This window comes from Micropterus salmoides, unplaced genomic scaffold (assembly GCF_014851395.1).
Source record: "Micropterus salmoides isolate LMB-PRFRI ecotype aquatic unplaced genomic scaffold, ASM1485139v1 Ms_hic_scaffold_18, whole genome shotgun sequence".
NCBI lineage: Eukaryota > Metazoa > Chordata > Actinopteri > Centrarchiformes > Centrarchidae > Micropterus > Micropterus salmoides.
The window spans coordinates 24847430-24867760 of record NW_024040928.1 but is presented as its reverse complement, the minus strand read 5'-3'; the positions used below and the strand labels follow the sequence as shown (position 1 = coordinate 24867760).

Genomic DNA, 20331 nt, shown 5'->3' with positions numbered 1-20331 from the left:
TGCTTTAATTATATTATGAAAGCAATAAGTGTAAATTATTATGTTATGAGGTTATGTGATTGAAATTGGTGATATGATGATACAGTGGCCAGCTGTTTTAGGAAATTACTGAATGAAACTATATATTTGTGACCCGTTTTGAAAGATTTATGTCTTCAGAAGGAAAAAATGGGCTTGCAGCTGAGTGCCACACGAACTAAGATTTTGCTGGTTGTGGTCTTTTCATGAGACCTATTCAATACATTAACTTAAAACACCACCAAACTTATTTAATGTTTGAAAGTAAATGCAGTAAAAATGCTTAACAATATGACAAAACTTCACATGCAAGATCAAACACAAGACAAACAAAGAGACAGGAAGTTATAAAATCCCCCTTTTTTATTTGGTTGAATTTCATAACAACTCATTTACAGATCATCTACATGGAACCACAACAGTGAGTGACACACCCCCCCAACCCCAAAAAAAACTTTATCTACATTAATAAAATGTGTTTGTCATGTTCTTCTACTCCAAGTTCAATATAATATTTTCTTCTCACATTTAAAAGAAATGGAGCAATTTTGGCAGATTGTCCCACTGGTCGACCGAGTAATTAGAATAATCAAATCATCCGTCTGTCCCTGGAAGAACGTTACTTCCACGCTAACTGTTTTAGCATACATAAGCGTGTAGTTTGTATTGCTAAACACAGTGTATGCTAACAGGTTAGCATGGAGCATTTAAGCCAGTATTTTAAAGTACAAACACAAATAACTTGAGTCTGAGCTGCTCATTTAACACGCAAGTTGACCCCCACCAGAACCCCCGTTAGAAATGTTAAGTTTAAATTATGTGACAATAAAAAATAAAATAAAAATGTATGTACACTGTTAAAACAGACATTAATTCATAAAAGATGTCCATTAACAATAAGGAATTTTGTCAGTTATTTTTCTGTTTAATGAGTTATTACAACAATTACAAAAATAATAAATAATATGTCTCTCTTTCAGTGCTCCATGACCTCGTCGCTTTTACACTTAAGTGATTTGATTACAGAAGATCTGGAGAAAGACAAAACATAATTATTCCTGAAATGTTATGGGACACTTAAAAAAAAAAAAAAAGGTTTTGGCTTTCGATGGTTAAAAAAAAATTGAGATGAAGTGATGACCGTCAAGTTCCTCTGAGAAATACAAGATGATATGTAATCCATCAACGACAGGGCCAAAATAAAGTGATGGAGATATCTAAGCTGGTTTATGAACTTTTTGCAATCCACAAAATGAAACAAAGACCTTGGTTGCTGGTCCTACATCTAGTGTAGTTCTAAATTAGTTTATTGCAGTTCACCAGGCAATATTGAGGAGTTTTAGAAGCTGTGAGAAAAGTTTAACTGTAGTGTTGTGTCCCTACTTTACATCTACCTCAGCTTCATACACAGACACACTATGGCGTTTATTTACTGTGGGAGAAAAACAACCCTGCCACCAGAAAGGGAGAAAATTATTTAAAAGTTGCAAAAATTCACCTACAAGCAACAGTACTCTGCACTAGGCAATCATTCTCCACAGCACATCAACCTTTTGACATCCAAATGACTAAAGTAAACAATCGCAAATGTTTATTTCATTTCAAGCATTTAAAAAATGTTTTGTTCTACTCAAATAAGTCTAAATAAGTTTAAAGGAATAGTTGAACATTTTTGGAAATATGCTTTCATGCTGAGAGTTAGATGAGAAAATTGATCACTCATGTCTGTACAGTAAATATGAAGCTTCAGCCAGCAGATGGTTAGCTTAGCACAACGTCTGGAAACAGGGGAAAACAGCTAGCCTAGCTTTTTTCCCAAAAATGTTAAACTATTCCTTTAAAAAACCCAGGTAGATTTGGCTTAACATTTTTACTGTAGTTAGGTAGACATGAGAATGTTTCGGTGTCCATGTAGGGTAGTACCGAATAGTTCGAAGCTTCGTTTATATTGTTGACAATCGAATAGGGTGATGACGTCATAAAATATGATGACAGGCATTCAAAGCTTCATTTGAAAAGCTTTGAGAAGCTTTGAATGTAAACAAACAAACAAAAAACCTGCAGATTTATGTGTTATGTAATGTTAAAGTGGCAGACAATGTATTCTGGCACAAATGCTCACCAGAATTATGTTACAAGATTAATAATCCTCACGTTCCAGAAGAAGTGTGTTACATCTATCAAAGCACCTGTGTGGTTAAGAAGTGGAAAACTAGAGTAAACAATACTCAGTACAGTTCGCAGGGTGAACGGTATATTTAGTGGTTAGAGGGGAAACAAATCCACTTTTCCTTTTGAGCTGGACCACACCAGGGTTGACTTCTGAATGTACATGGAACACAGCCACGATTTGAGCAGCTAACTAATTAGATTAACACAACCTGTCACCACTCTTAATAGCCCTTTATACAGACAGATCAGTCCCCACAAAATTCAGCACAGTGCTGCACCAACTTAAATCCTGACAACAGCTTTCTTGTGATTGGGGCAGTAACTCAATCAAGAACCTCTAGTGTCCTAATGTAAGAGCAGAAACAGAAAATTAACTGAGTAATCATTTGAGTCATTTATCAAGCAAAAATTCTACTTTGTTTCAAGCAAATGTGATGATTCGCTGCTTTTCTCTGTCTTACACGATAGTAACTAAATGTCTTTGTTTATGTCCAACAGACTGTCCAAAAAGCAGACATTTGAAAATGTCACCTTTCCTTCTGGGACACTGTGATGGCCATTTTTACTATTTTCTGACATTATACAGACAAAGGGATAAAATGATTGTTAGCTGCAGCTTAACGTTTGACCATGTAGACAAAACTGTTTTGATGGGCAAATGCTCCTTTCTATCTTGACTAAGTTCCAAAGGGAAAATGTTAAACAAACAAAAGAGTGGTCTAAAACCTTGAGTGAGCATGTCCAGCGAAAGGAAAATGGGACTTAAAAAAGTGAAAATGTGTTTTAGACCAAGTGTATCAACGTTTTTCGCTAAAGTCAGGATCATCTCAAAAGACCTCTGGTCGCTGTGGTAAACATACAGTTCGGTGCAGGTGAAACAACAACACTGGTCCAGATTCACTGAAGGTTTGCACAGGAAAGAGCAATAATACATGACCAAATGACAGAGCGATGAAAAATCACAAAAATACAGTGAGAAAAGCTACGGTGCAGAACAAATGAAAATCGCCTCTTTTCACCAGTCATGGCCATGTACCTGTCTCACCCCCCAACTTTATTTATAAGTGAAGTCACGCTAAACAAGACACCAACACAATACTCTCGCATACGTACGTGAGACATTTAAATGTTGCATCAAGAGTTTTTTCAGTCACAGGTCAAATTATTGTTCAAGGCACATCACTGTCAGGGAGCAGGTGAAAGAGTTTTCTTAGAAACTCAAGACTAAGCTGATTTATGGTGAAAAGATGCAGGACTTAATGGATTAGTCCTGTAAAATAAGAGTGCCCGAAAAGTCTAGTAAAGAGTTGATCGATTGCTCTGTGCTCTTTTCAAGTCAAGTCAATGAAAAGTGAAAACGGAGTCAGGTAACTGAGGTGCAGTAAAATCAGAAGATTGTCCTTACAATGCAGTCTTAGTGAATCTGGACCCGAGTTTGTAGATTATCAAGCTTTAAAGTTAATGGTTTCTGTAGTTTTAGAAATAAGAGGTACAACAAAAGATTTTCAACTTGAACAGAGGCAAAAAAACAAAACCATATGAAATAGCAACAGACCCACTTCACAAGGTGCATAGACCCAAATGCATATTATACAAACAACTTTGACAAACGGAACTGTGGCTTACAGAGCAAATGGCATTTTCAGAGACTGTCTGCCTCGACCAGAGTCATCGTTGGTTGGCAGGCTACATGGAGCTGTTGCCTTTGGTCTACCAAATAGTGCGATGACTACAACACAACAAGGAGTGCAATGATCTGAAAAAAATCATGATTCAATTTAAAAATAAAAAGTTTCCACGGTGTGGCATCCGTCATTGTCCATTTCAGTTAATAGGTTATGCTGGGGGTTGTATATTTTTAGCAGATGTTGGTACACGATGACATACTACAGTGTTTGTTTCTACATTAGTGTGTGTAACCAGAGTCTGTACGTCTGTATGGTTAGGCTAGGCTGTTCTTTCACGTTTTGTGGTTTGGGCTGCGTACTGTATTCCAGTGCTGTACAGTAGGGGGCATGCATCCGGGAAAAAACAATACATGCTGTTCTGGGGAGGGCAGCCTCAGCTTCACTCCTGATCCATGCTCTAAATCTTCAGCTCCAGGTTTTGGCTCAGACATTGAACATCAAAGACAAAATCTGTGAATGTCAGTTCCACGGTCACTTCTGTTCGCTCTCCTCCCTCCCCCTTCACATTGGTGTATTCATGTGAAATGTAGTTGTGTCCCGATTGAGAGCTTTGCTCTGTGAAGCGACCGTTAGTGCTCCTGCTTCCTTTGAAAGAATATTTTTTTGTCACCACACTTGGCAGCAAGAGCGTATTTAAAGGATGGACATCAGAGAGGGGGGTAATGCATTTAACTGAATGCGATTGTTAAAAACAAGATTGAAGGAGAAGGAAGAAGAGGGATAAAAAAAATAAAATAAAAAAAAGGTTCCCCACACCCACACCATCGTGCTGTTTGCTTCTGATGTGTACACACCACACCTGGCATCCAGTTCCATGCAGGAGTTATTGACCCAAAAAGCCTTGTTGTTTTTATTTTTGAAAGACAACTCCAAAACAAGTTAAAGAGGGAGAAATGTGAAAAAGAAAAGTCCTCTTGGTGACCAGCGGTGTCCAAAATGGAGGTAGACGGGGAGAGTTGGGCAGAGAGACAAAAAACAATCATTCCTGTCCTGGTCTGGATAGCAGATTAATTGTGAGGACCATGTTTTTTGCCTTCGTATGCCCCTGTTTTTGCAATCTTCCTGCCCAGTGTCACATCCTTACTGGTTGTAATGGGATGACAGGAACAGATTAGTGGAGCCCAGGCATGTTGCCAAGCCTAGCCCTGAATGACTGAACTGCTAACAAGATCACATCTAGCCCAGGCTAGGCTATATAGTATGTGGCAAGCTGGAACAAGAAAGGGGACTAAAATTTTGCAGAGCCAAGCTAGTGGGTTAATTTGCATGTAGGCTCCTCCATAACTTGAGTTCCATGGAGGGGGCCAAGAGCCTTTAAGTGCCCACCTTGCAGGTGTTGTCCAGTGGGTAGATCAGGTAGGTTGAAGGAATCAGGATTGAAGTGTCTGCCTGGGCTGGCTGGTGGCTTTGGGCTGGTTGATCTCTACGTCGCTGGCAGCAGTCAAATGTGGCTGGATCATAATAGGGGCTCGAAAGGCTAAAGAGGAAAAGAAGTATAGGTCAAACTGAGATAAACAGCAACTGTATTCAGTAATCAGCCGCAGACACAAGTGCTAACTTCAGCATCTTACCTGCTTCCACTAACTGAGGCTCATTCACACCGTCACTTTCCTGTGGGATGACAACAAAGTTTCAGTCAAATTAGTCATAACATCTTTAAACACAGTTCTGAGAAAAAAAAATTTCATTCAGAGTATCTGCAGGTTTGAGAAAGCTAATTTCAAAACCTTTACAGTCCAGACCACAATAAAAACCTCACTATTTCTGATAAAAACAGCTTCGGTTCTAAACTGTAAATTGGCAAAAAAGAAAGAACATCAACAGTAAATTAAATTGCACGTCTGTTATTTTTTGGCTATGCAGACCGATTAGGAGAGGACATGCAGTGCAAAGAAACTGTCCACAAAGAAACATTTTTGTATTTCCATTTGAAATCTAATCTCAGGAATACAATACTGACTTAATGCTATACGTTTCATTTGAATGGCTTCCTCAGTTCTCTGCATGGTAGTAAGAATTTCCTGTCTGACTATTTAAGTATCAAACACAAGAGGTAAGCACAAGATGATGACAATATAGGTAACAGTACAGCATAAAAGGTTGAAGCTACAGTAATTAATTCAGCCATGCATATTTTCTGACAGTACGGTGCCTTAATGTAACAACAACAAGCATATGGACAGCTTAAAAAAAAAAAAAAAAAAAACATGCACGTAGAGCGTTGCAGTAAATATGCGTGAGAGTGGTAATTGGACAGCACAGGGTATTTGTTATGGATGAGTGAGGGAGCAGTGATGAGCCATGTAAAGGCAGGCAGCTGAAAAGCATGGACTGGCAACACCAAGGATGAAAACAACTTCTCATACAAGACAAGACGGATGTACGACGGCCTGATACATAAATCAGACGAGGTGGCTCTTACGAGTCATTTTGACTCTGGTAAGGTCTCTCCAGGGTTTTCTTCCCCTGCTGGACTGGCCGAGGTCGACAACTGGGGCTCAGGTGGAGGCATGGGCATTGGCAGGGGGATGGGCTGACTCTGGCCTTCTGGGCTTTCTGGACCCAGATTAGATGTTGGCTGGCTTATGATTACTGTGTAACCTGTTGGATGGGAGCATGAAAACACGAATCCTGTGGCGTGAGAGCATGTTAAATTCACTGGTGAAGCAACAGAAGGCATTTGGGTTGGTTAGTTTTTACGTTCAACACTAATTTTCCTACAGACACCGTTTCAGCATTAATGGCCTTGAATTCAAGCTACTGCGGTTTTACTGGATTTAAAGCAAGAAATTGTCCAATGAGACAGTTCGACATTTGTCTCACTTCTTAACAGCATGTGGAGCAACTGGCACAGAAACTAAAAATGGCAGTCTTACATAAGAATAAAGCCTATTTGTCTTGATGAGAGGAAAACCATCATGTCTGTGCTTGACAATGGAGATATCCTTTATTCTCACGCTGCTTGCTCCACCTTAAAAACAACTTTCAGTTTGTCATTGTGTTTCATTGCAGGAGATAAATATCGTACTCATCATAGTGTACTATTTGAAAAAGTAGTCCGGTCCTCACTAGCAAAAAGAGGAGAACTATATTCTATCATTTTTATTTATAAAAAAGGTCTCCTGCAAAAGCTGTCGCCATATTTCACTTCTCCTTTCAAATAAAAAAAAACAAAAAAAAAACCCCCACAGCTCACCAAACCAGATCTCAGGACTATTTAACTCTAGTTATCCCTCGAATAAATACCACTGGAATGAATTACATGAGATTTTAAAACTTGAATGTCACAAGTGAATCTGGCTGACTTTAAACTTTGAATCTATTTAGTGATTTCTGTGATTGTCACTGATGCTGTACGTTTGTCTGATTATTCATTTGTCCTGTTATTTTGTCTGACTATGATTGTTTTTCTTTTTACTCAGGTCTCTGAGTAACTGTCGCACATTTTCCGTAATCTATTGAGTTCGCACCCTTGTTTTCAAAACAATGCTACAAATGGCCTTATTCTCTCCCTCTTAGAGAAGTGACCCTCCACTCTGTTCTCACAGCGTGTTGAACGGATTGATCTGACCGCAGAGTTCAACAGTGACCATAATAAAATTGAAGAAACAATACATGATTACATGCAAATGTTCACTGTGTGTGATTTTATGAAGTAACAAACGGTTCATACTTTACAACTAAGCCCATTAATTCACATGAAATAAAGTTTTCATGTTTAATTATAGGAAAAAGGCATTGTTTAGTATTTTCTGATTGCAACAACTGCACTATGGTTAATGGATCAAGATTAAGTAGGGATGCACCAAACGTTCGGCAACGAAAGTTAATCGGGCGAAAATAGCCGCCCCCAAAAAAAAGCACTTTCGGTATTCGCCCATATATGTCAAAAAACCGAATAGATTTTACTGAACAATTACGTTGACATATCGGCAGTGTGGAAGCATTTTAAAGTGTCCGAGAAAGATGCAAAAATCGCCATTTGCAGACACTGTTCTGCTGAATTGTCTCCTAGCACATCCACTCCATCTGTGGCTGATTTCTTAAAAAAAAGGCAACAAACGGTCTGACCCGCTTTGACTGTTTCTGTCACTCGTTTCTGAGAAGGCAATTAAGCTAGCCGCACCTAAATTTGGAGCGCACACGTATTCAAGCCTTTATGGTAAATCCACTGAAACGTCATTTTCTCACAAAAAATGTGAAAAACCTTGTTCGGGATTCGGCAAAGTTTTTCATTATATTTGATTTTGGCCTCGGCCAACAATTTTCATTCCGGTGCATCCCCAGTGATTTTGTCAAGTAACAAACGGTTCATACTTTAAAACTAAAGCCATCAATTCACATGAAATAATGTGTACATTTTAAGTATAGGAAAAGGGTTTTTAGTCTTTTCATATTGTACATGACAACAACTGCACTATGGTTAATGGATGAAGTATAAGGTGTATTAAATGCATTACAGTTAAAGGACCTCATACCCTGCATGTGTCAATCTATGATCCAATGTGAATGTTATTCGGATAATGGGAGGTGGTTCATTTTGCTGCCTTGTGGGAGCCGATAATGTCTCCTGGATGTACAGTAGGCACTCACAAAGCAGAATTACGCAATATAATACGCACCAACTAGGAAGAACATCAGCGTTCCTGACCTGCACATCTGTTACACCAATGTACAAAAGTAATTTAAAAGTCGTTTAACAGTTCAACCATAACTAAGTTAACCAGCCGCTCACCTCCATCCTGCTCTGCTTTGATTTGGGCCTCCAGGTCTTCAGGGTCGACATACTGGTAGTTTTCATCATCGTCAGGTGGTTTACATTTCCCACAGCAGAAACAACAGCAGCAGCAACAGCAGCAGCAGGTGAACATAGTACAGCACAGTACCAGACCCTGCAGGAGTGAACAAGCAAACAGATCCAACTTTTAAAACAACATCCAGCCATATGACTGCAAACAGGAAGAGCTGTTTTTATCTCTGAATTATTAATGTTACGAAATTTTGTTTATTTAATCCTGTAAAACAGACTAGAAATATAGGTTTTTGTATAATTGTCTGCATGGAATATTTTAGGACGCATGTGTGAAAACAAGTGGAAGGTACTTTTGAAATCGTAGTCTACAACAGTAATAAATGTTTTTGACCCAGTATAAGTGAGTAAAATAAACCTATTCAAATTTAGTAATCTGATTCAGACCCAAGAGCCAGAAATTTGCCTTGGAAATGTTTCACTTCATTTTAGGAAAACAAATTTTAAAGGAAATAAACAGCCACTTTGTGTGAAGGGCGCACACAAAAAGACAGAACCACCCTGTAGTGAAATATAGCACAATAAACTTTGCCTAAACGATGGTATCTGGCACATTTATTGGTGGCCTATTGCAGTCGATTGCATTAGATTGTACAGGTGTTGATGTTATTGTGTTAAGCACATGTTATGTGAACACATTAAGGCTCTACAAATAGACAAAAATAAAAAACAAATGATACAAATACAAAAATATATTGTGGCAGTGTCTTCCCAAATTAACATTTGGAAGCTAACAATAGTTTCTCGCTGTAGAATTGATCAATATTACACCGACAGTGTACAAAAAGCACTTAACCAAAGTAACTGAAACAAAATTATCAAATGTAGCACAAAGTGTCACCTTTAAAATCCATATAGATTGAAATCAAACCAATGCACCAACCTTAAACCACCATTTGGACATGAGGAAGTAATATTTAACGCTCTCCTCTCCAAACTGCTCTGACACGTACAGGCCCATGGAGCCATACTCATCGTAGATCTTCCTCTTGGTCTCATCATTTAAGATAGAGTTGGCGTTGTTAATTTCCTTGAACTTCTCCGCTGCCTCCGGGTTGTCCGGGTTCTTGTCTGGGTGGTACTTCAGTGCTAGCTTCCTGACAGGAGAGAAGAGCACACGGGAAATCAAATAAAGCAAAGTGAAGCACGTACAAGAGGAAAATATTTTAGTTTTTAGGATCGTCATACCTTAATTTGTTAATGGACAGTATTTAAACCTACACAAAAGCTTATGAACTTTAGGCTCTGCCATACTAAGTTGCTGCTGTCGCTACGGTTACTCCACACTTCAGCTCGGGGCAAAACAATCATTGCTGGCTGACAAAAAACAAAAAAAACCCACATCCCTACTGGTTCACCAGTGTGGGAAGACACAGAGACCAGATTTAAAAACTGCAAAATAGGAGATTTACCTGGCGGTGTTTGGCTTAATCAGGATTGTTTCATGAAACCTTGAATGTAATGGACCTTTATTTGTGTTATTTGAGTCCTGCACTCTAGCTTCAAGTTCAAAAACAACAAACAAACTAAGTGACATGTAACAAGCTTCAAACACAGGAAGCAGAGGTGATAAGGTTACATGCAACCCTTTTTCAGTGCAAATTCCAGCTATCATGACAGACTACACCATAGATTAATTTCTAACAGTTAAAGTCAGAATGTTGATATTGATGTAGGGTTGACAGAAAATTAAAGCAGCTACTTTTTTCATAATCACTTAATCATAATTGTTTTAGTAATTTTTATAGCAAAGTACCAAAGATTCCTAACTGCCTTTTTTTGTCTCTCGTAAATGTTTTTAGACTGTTAGCTGTTATCATCATCTTGGGCACTTTTCACAATATTACGACATTTTCTAGACCAAATAAGTAATTAATTTAAGTAAGTAATTTAGGAAATCACTAGATTAACTGATAATAAAAATAAATCGCAGGTTGCATCCCTATTTAAAAATTTTGACAACTGATGATCAACTAAATAACTATCAAGCAAATATGTCAAACTGGTTTCAGCTTTTCAAAGATGAAGGTTTGCCATAAATGTAATGGCATTAAGTTTTGGACTGTTGGTTGAAACAAAAAAAAGCAATATTAACATGTCAGATTTGGCTCTGACACACACACACACACAAATTAATTTCTTAAGTTAAGGAATATCCACTTTGATAATAATTAAAATCATCATTAGTTGCTTATTAGCACATGCTCTTATTGTCAGCGTGTCTCCACTCGCACCATCATAAATGTGCTCTTTAGCAACACGAGTGGTGGAGGAATGTCTCTGAACAGCACTTGAGTAATCTGACCACTTGTAAGGGAGAACTTGCCAAAACAATCAGGAACAGGATTATTCAAATTAAAGTAAAGGCTTTGGCAAATGCCTCACGTAATAATACCCAATATGGTTAGCCTGCCTACTCTGGAGAAGCTAATTCTGTCTGAAGAAACTATTGAGGCGTTTTATTAAGAGCAATTCAGATTACTGAATGTTCAGACTGCTTACCTGTAAGCTTTCTTGATGTCCTCAGCTGACGCTCCTTTCTCCAGGCCTAGAACCTTGTACACACTCTCCCCAGCTGTGGACATCTTCCTTTGGGGACGTGTGGGGTTATGTTCAGCCATGGCTCACCTCTGTTATTAGGCGAAAAATATATATCACCAAGTTAAAAATCATGTAAACATGATGACGACATGTTACTGAGGTCTTAAGAGATCAAATATTGCAGCCTATTGTCATGCATTTGTTTCAAATGCACTAAAGAAGCAGCCTGGCTTGTGTATTTTATTTTTAAGTAAGCACATCAAGTCAGTATAGAAGGGGTTTCAGAAATGTACAATGTGCTGAAGGGCCTAGAAGCTATTCAGAAAAGACAGACCAAAATTAAATTGAAACTTTAAGTAAGTATCTGGAAATTGTGTTTCTGCAGCAGCAAACTAATGACAACAGGGGTAAAAAAAGAATGTAAAGCACCTCAACTAGCCAATCATTGGTTCTTCCCAAGGCTGAGATGCTTTCGAAATAATCAGGAACAATCATAAGAAGGAAAGACATCTCTACAAGGTACAGAGGTGGACTTCTTCCTCTCCCTCCTCGTGTAAACAAAAGGCCAGGATTACAATGTTAATGCCCGCTTAAACCTATTGCACTGCAGTTGTAGAAGGTAGGGTCACTAATGAGCCTACCGCATTGCCTGAACAGCATCATGACGAGCAAGATTTTAATCAGCACAAGACATTCTTCCCCATGGTGGTTAGGTGAGAATCCTGACGAGTGTGCTCTGACAAAAACGTTTTCCCTACAGACAAAAATCATTGCTCCGTGCATCATAAGGAATGTGAACCCTGCAACTTGAAATATAAAATATACATTTTATTTTTAGAGCAATTATTGTCATTTCACAGGTACAGCCACAGTCAAAGTGTCAGACACTGATGGTACAGCTCTTGTTTCTCACACTCTATATAAGCTACAGTCAGTTTTTTAAATTAAAACCAGAGCAGGGTTCACAGCTGTTTCATCTGAGACTGAGCAGCAGGCCCTGACTGTTGTCTGCCCAGGGCAGGCATCTACATGTATTGACTAATCTGTTGATTATCCCCCCACCAAATTATTTACTAATGAACTAGTCCATAAAAATGTCAAGAACGTGAAAAATGTTCATCACAAGTTCAGAAAGCCTAAGGCAACATCTTCAAATGTCTATTTTTTGCTGACCATCAGTCCAAAAAATCTAACATTTTTAGTTTAAAATGAAACATATCACTGACAGGTAGGACTACTTTTCATTATATCACAACATTAAAACGATGACTGCTGCACTGACTTTAATTAGACAAGTTTTAGACAGCTGTGGAGTGACAAAAGAAAAAATGCTTTTAGCCTTTGAGCTAGTAGAATTAGTGCTGGTTCATTCAGTCATTTGTGTGTAAGCTGTTTTGACACTACACTTCCCAGTGACACCCAGCTTAGAGAAAACTGCAGACTTCACCAAAGATCTGCAAGCCAACAGACAGAGTATGTTTAACAAGACCTGATTTGAGGTGCATAGTTGGACGTCTTGGGTTAAGATGTACAAATAAAAAACACTTTTTAATTATATCCATAATTACCTTATGTTTGTTTGTTTGTTTATTAGTGTTCAAGAGATTTGAATTAGTGCTTTAAATTTACAATATATAAAAAAAAGGGATTTCTATTTAACTATGGCTACTGTTCAAACACACAGCTGCACAAATAATTCTGTGCGGGTCGTTGACCAAAGAAGATTACATTTTGCTGATCTCACAGATTAACCCTGTGAGTCCATGTCAGAGAGTGCCAATGTCCCGGGCAGGCAACATATACCCATACCACAACAAACTAATCAGTGTGTCCACACATCTACATTGCTGTGTCTGATACAGTATGGGGTGGAAAAAGCATAGACAGAGAAAATCAGACTGTAAAAGCTGCTAAAAGCAGCCTTAAAAACAGCCCAAACTGCAACCTCCATATGGCTTAATAGTCTAAAAAAAAAAAAAAAAAGGAAACAAGCTCAGGAAATCCTGGAAATCCCTGAAAGTAAAGCAACAAATATAAAAGAAAAGAAAATATGACTCCAAACTACTAATGTCTATTCACACAGGAATAGACATGAGGCATGTTTTCTGGCATATGGTAGGCAATTTGCTTTGGATTTATTACTTTAGATATTACAAAGTGGGCAGATTTGAGGAGGATTAAAAACTCAGATGACCTTTGATTACAAAACACAGTGACCCTCAGCTAATGCTAGAGCTGTATGAAGACGGCATTTGTTATTTCTGCTGAGCTAACCATTTCAAAAGTCATCTGCTCTTTGAGAGTAGAAATAGTAGAGTAAGATGTTTCACCCCTTGCAGTATGACTAACTGTTGGTTTTATACTCCCTCCCAATGTTCGAGATAATGTTCTTAGTTTATTAAAGATTGCAGTTGGATTGACAGAGGATGGCATGGGTTTAAAGCTGAAGCTAACCATTTTAATTAAATGAATCTGTTGAATATTTTATTCTACTAATCGTTAAGTTGTTCGAAATCAACGTTTTCAAATTGCTTTGTTTTGTCCATTAAAAGGTGATCAGGGGTCTAATGGTTTAAAGGAAAGATCACGGCAACCGTAGCAAGTTTCACGGTGCTACAGAGAACATAAAGTAAACGGATCCGCAACAGGATGGACAGTGCTGATGAAACTAGCTTAACTTTCAACATGAACTTGGTGCATCTTGTTTGTCAAATTTCACTGCATAATCTTGAACTTTCAGTGAGTTATAGGTCATTTAGGGACAGCAAAGTGTTCGCAACTGCTCTCACATCATTTGTTGTGTTCTCAACAATCATTTGAGAGTCAGAGTATTTTTACTTGCTAAAATAAAATCCCCTTCCTGAGGGCATCTTTTGGAAGAATCATTTCCGCATGCAGTGAATGTTAATAGTGATGGTAGTGCTGATGATCACCCTCGCTTTACTCGCTTTTGCCCCCCCTCCCCTTATGACTTTTAATAACGCTGCACCAGTGCAAGAGAAAGCAGCTTTGATTCCATTGTCTCTCATCGGATTAGATAAAAGCCTCCTGTTGTGAAAACAAAAACTAAGCTTCACACTGCTTAAATTTGTAATTGTAAACGAGGGCACTGTAGGTTAGCCTAATTTTATTCTCTTACCAAGTCACAGATTCAAGTCACTATTTCTGGTTTTGGCAGAAAGAAATATAAAATATATATTTACTCACATCTACAATGCAGTGATTTAGCAGGACTGGAATATGGAATAAAATAACAGTGTTTAAAATGGCAACAAAAATAGTTGAAAAGAAAAAAATAAACAGGCTGGAATTAATCTATTTTCTAATGATGTTTAATAATAATAAAGGTTTTTTGGTATGTAAAATAAAGTAAAAATGTATTAGTGTGTAAATGTGTGAAAGGTACCATAATCTCGGCAAGATAAGACTGCTGGAGGAATATTATATTACAAATTGCACTGCAAAACATGTCTCTCACTGTCCCACATTAAGATTTTCCATTCACAAATTAGTCATGCTTCAGCTTCAGCCTCCAAACATTTAATGTTTCCGGCTTTGCAAAGTTAAGGCGTTAAAGACTAAATGATTAATTGATTAATACAGAAAATAACCTGCAGCTATGACAGTGTGATTTCAATCAACTATCCTAAATGATAGCGTGAAGTGCACAAAAACAGAACAGAGATCCAGTCTGGCTCTTGATTGGAACAAAGCATGCAAAAGGAGGAGATCAAAAAGGCCATTATTATTTTGAACCATGGAAAACGCTGCAGGCCCAGATGGCGTGCCTGCTGACGCCAAGAAAGCTCATGTAAATACCCCAAATTCTTCAAACGTGCCACACAAACCATGGGGCAGTCAGGCAGGAGAGAGCAGCTTCATAGACGAGGACTTAAGACACTTTTTTTTTAAACCTTCAAGATCGGCAGGCTGCTGCCAACAGGAGGTGTGCACTGATCAAACCGCCATCATACTGGAGCTATCGATCGAGTAGCACTGAGCCAGGTCTATTAGGTTAATTAGCTAACTGCAGTCGTCGTGGTTCAGACTTAAAAAAAACTGCCCTGTGTGTACTCATTTATCACGTTAACAGGACAGATGAAAATGAACCATAACACAACACTAGCCCGAGCACAGTCACTAAAACTAGAGACACACACACAAGAGTCCTTTGTCTTCCTTTCCAAGCATTTGACTGAGACTCTTTTGTTTAATGAAGTGCAGATGTTTATCTTCACCATGATTTTATTTTAGCTGAAAGACTGTCAGCTGAGAGACAAAAACAAAATGGGAGGGAGTCAGAGAACCGGTATGTGTGGATTTAGGGTGAGATTGATCGTTATAACAAAAACTGACAGACATGCAGAAAATTGTAATTAATCATGATTTCTATATAAACATTTTGTAGATGTATGTATTAAAAAAATAAAAATGTCATACCCAATCTTCAAGCTTGCTCAATCTCACGTAGCCCAAAAGTGGCAAAGTGAAAAAGATTAGTCTATTATTAGAACAGAGCATCAAAGTAAACTAAAGACACCAGAGTCCTACTTTGTGCCGCTCATAAGGAGTTTTTGTCGCTTGAGATAAAAGGTGCTTGTCAAAAATTGACTAATTAGGAAGATCATGGGACAACAGCTCCCATGAAAATGATTACTCAGTGAAGAAGACAACTCTTAAGATAGACTGTAATACTGCTTCTCTTAAAATAGCCCTCTTTATTGTTAAAAATAACAACAACTTTCTACAGTGTGTGACATGTTAACTCTGTTATCACATCAGCAAAGGCCACGCACCCCGAAGTGACTTACAAAATAGCTATACCAGAGTAAACTGACAAGTTGATTTTTCAAATGTGAAATGTCTCTTAGTATGCAACTTGGTCAAAATTCTTTAAAAATTAAAAACAGATTTACTTTAAGGCTCAAGATTGTAGGCGTTTGTGTTCAAATATTCAACATCAGTATCAGCCTCATTGGTCAACACCTTTTCATTATATGATTACATAGTTGTATTAGCTAATCACTTCCCATACATGTGGCATAATGTTATAAATGTTGTGTCTGTTGAAACTGCGTTACATTTACAATAACAAAGGCTGCACTCTATTTTACCATGGTGCAGCATGTTCAGTTGTGGAAATGGCAGGGAAGTCAGCTTAAGAGGATGTGCAGGGACCCATCAGGTAGCAGGTATGACAATTAAAAACTATAAGCCAGCCATCAAAAAGTGTGAGGTAGTGTGTGTGAAGCTGTGGTGAATAAGTGGATTTCTTATTGAGTCGCACAAGCAAAATCAAAATAATACCTCTGCTTGTTCAGAAATTGTAAGAAGTTAAATTTTTCTATAAAAATATACAGGTGGGTGTACTATAATATGGTGAATTTGTCCAGGAGAATTTTTTTACCCCCTAAATTGAGCCTCCCAACCATGGCTCTAACTGTAATGCTGCATTATGGTCAAAGGTGGTAAGTCAAAAGTAAGAAAGCCACTGGTCCTGATGTGCTTTGCATTCAATCTGCTAATGTGCGCTGGAAGAATTTAGAACAACTGTCCGCAGTAAAGGCCTGATTACGACATCAAAACATAGGTTTGACCATCTCACCTCAATGCATCTGCATACGGATTCATTTTTCAAACATGTCATGCTGAAAATGAACTGTTTTTTCAAGCTTTTTGAGCATGTGATTAATTCTTTTATCTTAACCCGTCTGGACTACTGTAATGCACTTTACATTGGCTCTTACACCTGCAGTTAGTAACACGTCTTTTAACTGGAATTCGCAAGACGTGAACACATTACACCCATCCTCCTGGCCTCACTCCACTGGTTCCCAGTCCATTTTAGAATACATTTTAAGATCTTATTGTTGTTTTTTTTTTTAAATCACTAAAAGGGTTGGCACCTTGTTATATCTGAGGCCTCTTACAAGTCTACACCCCCTTGAGGTCACTATGGTCCACTGGTCAGCTCCGGCTAGTTCCTAAACATAGAAAGAGCTACCTCCACAGGTCAAAATGGCCCCCAGCCTCAAAACTTTTAAATCCTGTATCCTGAAAACTCACTTTTATTCCCTGGATTTAAACCCAACGTGAGAGCAGAGTGGTCTTTTGTTGTTGCCTTTGCATTGTTTGTGAACCATTTGTTTGTGTGTTGTTCATGTTTTTATATGTGTTGGACGTTTAATTCCTTGTGCAGCACTCTGTAAACCTGTTTTTTAAAATGTGCTATATAATGAAATGGATTGGACTGTGCAGGCACATCACACACACTCTAAATGCATCCAATCTTAATACAATCTATGGGTCAGGCAGGTTCATTTAAAGTCATGTCAGGAACTAGAGTTTGCAAAAACAGACACCAAATCTCCTAAATTGCATCTCTGTCTCACAGGAACATTTTGTTTTTTTTGAGAGAGAAATAGGAAATCCCAAGTCCTGATTTACAGCAAGGTAACAGTAACGTTTACAACCTAAAAGGTCTGATTGACAAAACTTGCTCCAGGCAACACACGCTAGGAGATAAGAGGGTCCTCAGAGACTTAGTTCAGGGCAGGAAAGCCTCCATTTCCATAATTAGGTCATTAGATCGGTGGAGCATGCACACATACAGCCTGCAATACAGGAACCTGATTCTGGCAAGTCAGATGATGCAACATTTGTTTCCGTATTAACAAAATAAACGCATAACTTAACAGACAGATGACTTAAAGATAAAGTTATGATCAAGCCACATGCTGCTGGTCTGGGAGAAAGGTCCCGGTATGGGGGAAGTAGGATTGTCGTCTGTTTGTCCTTGTGGAGCCCTAATCCTTTGCTAATCTCTCTGCACATGGAGAAATACTTTCTATTCCACTGCCAGTCATTCAAAAATAAATGTTACAGGGAACATTTATACAATTACACTTAATAAACCTTGCTTCTCCTTGTTATGTCATAGGTTGTTTCTCTGGCTTTGTTAATCAACCAAAGAAAACTCATGCTGGCCACGATATCTAGTTAGCTATTAGTTAACCTAACTGCCACACTGCAATACTAAGAGTATTTAATGTAATGCAAGACTTGAATGACATGAATAAATGTATAAAAACACCGGATAGTACTCTTGGCCCGTTACATTAAGCGACTTGCTAACTTAGCTAGAAGTAGCGTGAAGACAAAGATACACCAAGATGCATTTAAACATTAGCAATTTAATGAATCCTTATTTGTATGAGCAACAAAAACATTGTAAACTTTGGATTAGGAGTTTCTGATTCACCGTGCACCAAACACATGCATGCAGCATTTATTTAAACAGAAGTAACGTTACAGGTCCTCATTAGCAGTCGTTCACGTTTGTTCGCTGCCACCGCCCTCCAATTGTGCAGTGTTACACTTGTGAAAATGCGTTTAAAATGGTGTTTTGACATGTGTCCGAACTAAAAGTGCTTCCTAATGTTGTATGAGATGTTTAAAATAATCGTATATAGTTTCTCGCTAATAAAGTTAAGCTTCCTTTCTTGTGAAACAAGTCAACCTTAAATTGACACATTTCTGCATGCAGTTTGGCTTACGTGACCGTCACAGCTATCCACGGTTAGCTAAACTCTTGCTAGCTGGTTTAGTACAGCCGAAATGCCTTACCTTGCGCAAACTGAACACTGTATATCTCGCTGTAAGGTTAGCTGGATCATAGAGGCATCCGGTTTAATATCTTAACTCTCAATTTAAAGGCTCATATTAGCCCGGTAGCCGAGAAGCGATAGCCTGCCGTGGCCGCCGGGTCGCTTCTTCGTGCGCTGCCTAAGGACACGAACTGTGATTGGCTGATTCCTCCTTCCAGGGAATGAAGACGGAAAAGGATGTTGCTTTCAAGGTTTCGTCCAAAATCCACCTTTCAAGCACCTTCGCTAAAAAAATCAAATAATCTGTTTATTTATTTCACAAATTAATTATCACAGAGCTGACATGCATCAGCGGAAAATATAGAGGAAGAAGAAAAAAAAGGGCGTGCATGATGCAGTAAGAACTGTTTTAACTCAGTTACTCACCAAAAGATGTATATTTCAGTACTTTAAAGAGGAGATTAGTCTGTATATCTGCAGATATCCGTGGAAATATAAGATTAAACAAACAGTTAAAACAGATCAGCACATTGTTTCCATATAATATCTGACAATAACAGGAAAGTTTAGGGAATTATGAGCCATGAGGTGTATCCTACCTGGCCCATCAACATCTCAGCAGTAGCCCAACTTTATAATTTACTTATTTCTGTTCTTTTAATCTCATCACATTTTACCACAACATTTAGAGCTTTGCTGAGTCACTCATGCACCTTTGTGAATTAGATTTGATGTTGAATTCTCTGACAGTTCTTGAATGCAGCATTTATTGTAACCCCACTTTTTTAAATCATCACATGCAAATTTTCATTTAAACTCGGGTTATTATGTTGCTCAGTATAATGAGAGTTTAGAGCCTAAAGTTATAAAATGTTTAACCATCAACAGCTTTATAGAGACAAGGATGTCGTTTCTTTGACTATATGTCCATCAACAAATTGTTTTCTCTTTTATTTTTGACACAATAACCTTAACTCAAAGATCACTCACTAGCGTTTTCCTGTCCTTTCAATTACATTCACTATTATTTCCAAGGTAACAAATAATTTTTGTATTTGTATTATTCTTTTTTTCACTTATTTAATTTGATGTCAAATGACTGTTTTTCTAGAATGGCTGTCAGAAATTCACCATAAACTCTGTATATAAAGATGTTGGATGTGAACAGTGAGGACCTTTTTGTCCTCTCACACAGGCAGTATTTTTTGTTTGAATTGCTAGTGTGAATGACATGTTTTTACATCATAGGAGCCTGATGAGTTATAATACATAGTTCAATTAAAGGCTTAAGTGAAAGAGTGTGTTACACATAAAAGTAGTAAGTAAAAGTAAAGTATTACTTACATTAGGGAAATATTCATATTTATTTTTGTGTTACACCTGAACAACCTGGACTAGCTGTAAATGGGGTTTGCCTCTAAAACTGAAAGTTGATGATGACAGACTGATTTGTCAAGAGTCATCACGGTTACTGAATGTGTGCCACATTTGGTGG

General features: G+C 38.0%; 1 protein-coding gene across 3 annotated transcripts; it reads right to left on the bottom strand.

The window, feature by feature from the left end:
• Positions 1-363: 363 nt before the first annotated feature.
• Positions 364-19037, bottom strand: dnajc5ga (DnaJ (Hsp40) homolog, subfamily C, member 5 gamma a). 3 transcript variants are annotated; one of them, XR_005445341.1, is made up of 7 exons: positions 18856-19037; positions 11191-11318; positions 9572-9785; positions 8614-8770; positions 6245-6479; positions 5450-5489; positions 364-5355 (listed from the first exon to the last, which is right to left on the bottom strand). XR_005445341.1 is itself a non-coding variant. In XM_038726605.1 (7 exons), exons 2-5 carry the CDS (start codon positions 11307-11309, stop codon positions 6304-6306), a joined length of 666 nt encoding a protein of 221 aa, XP_038582533.1. In that variant the 5' UTR covers positions 11310-11318; positions 18856-19037; the 3' UTR covers positions 364-5355; positions 5450-5489; positions 6301-6303. The 3 variants fall into 3 exon arrangements, 2 of the variants coding, with proteins under 2 accessions (XP_038582533.1, XP_038582534.1); XM_038726605.1 differs by having other exon boundaries at positions 6301-6479; XM_038726606.1 differs by lacking the exon at positions 6245-6479.
• Positions 19038-20331: the final 1294 nt, after the last annotated feature.

Excerpts from the sequence above, each read along its gene's own strand:
- dnajc5ga (XM_038726605.1), bottom strand. The coding sequence starts at position 11,309 with ATGGCTGAACATAACCCCACACGTCCCCAAAGGAAGATGTCCACAGCT. Across the intron at positions 9,786-11,190 it reads GACATCAAGAAAGCTTACAG|GAAGCTAGCACTGAAGTACC; the intron begins GTAAGCAGTCTG and ends CTCTCCTGTCAG. Across the intron at positions 6,480-8,613 it reads CAAAGCAGAGCAGGATGGAG|GTTACACAGTAATCATAAGC; the intron begins GTGAGCGGCTGG and ends CCCATCCAACAG.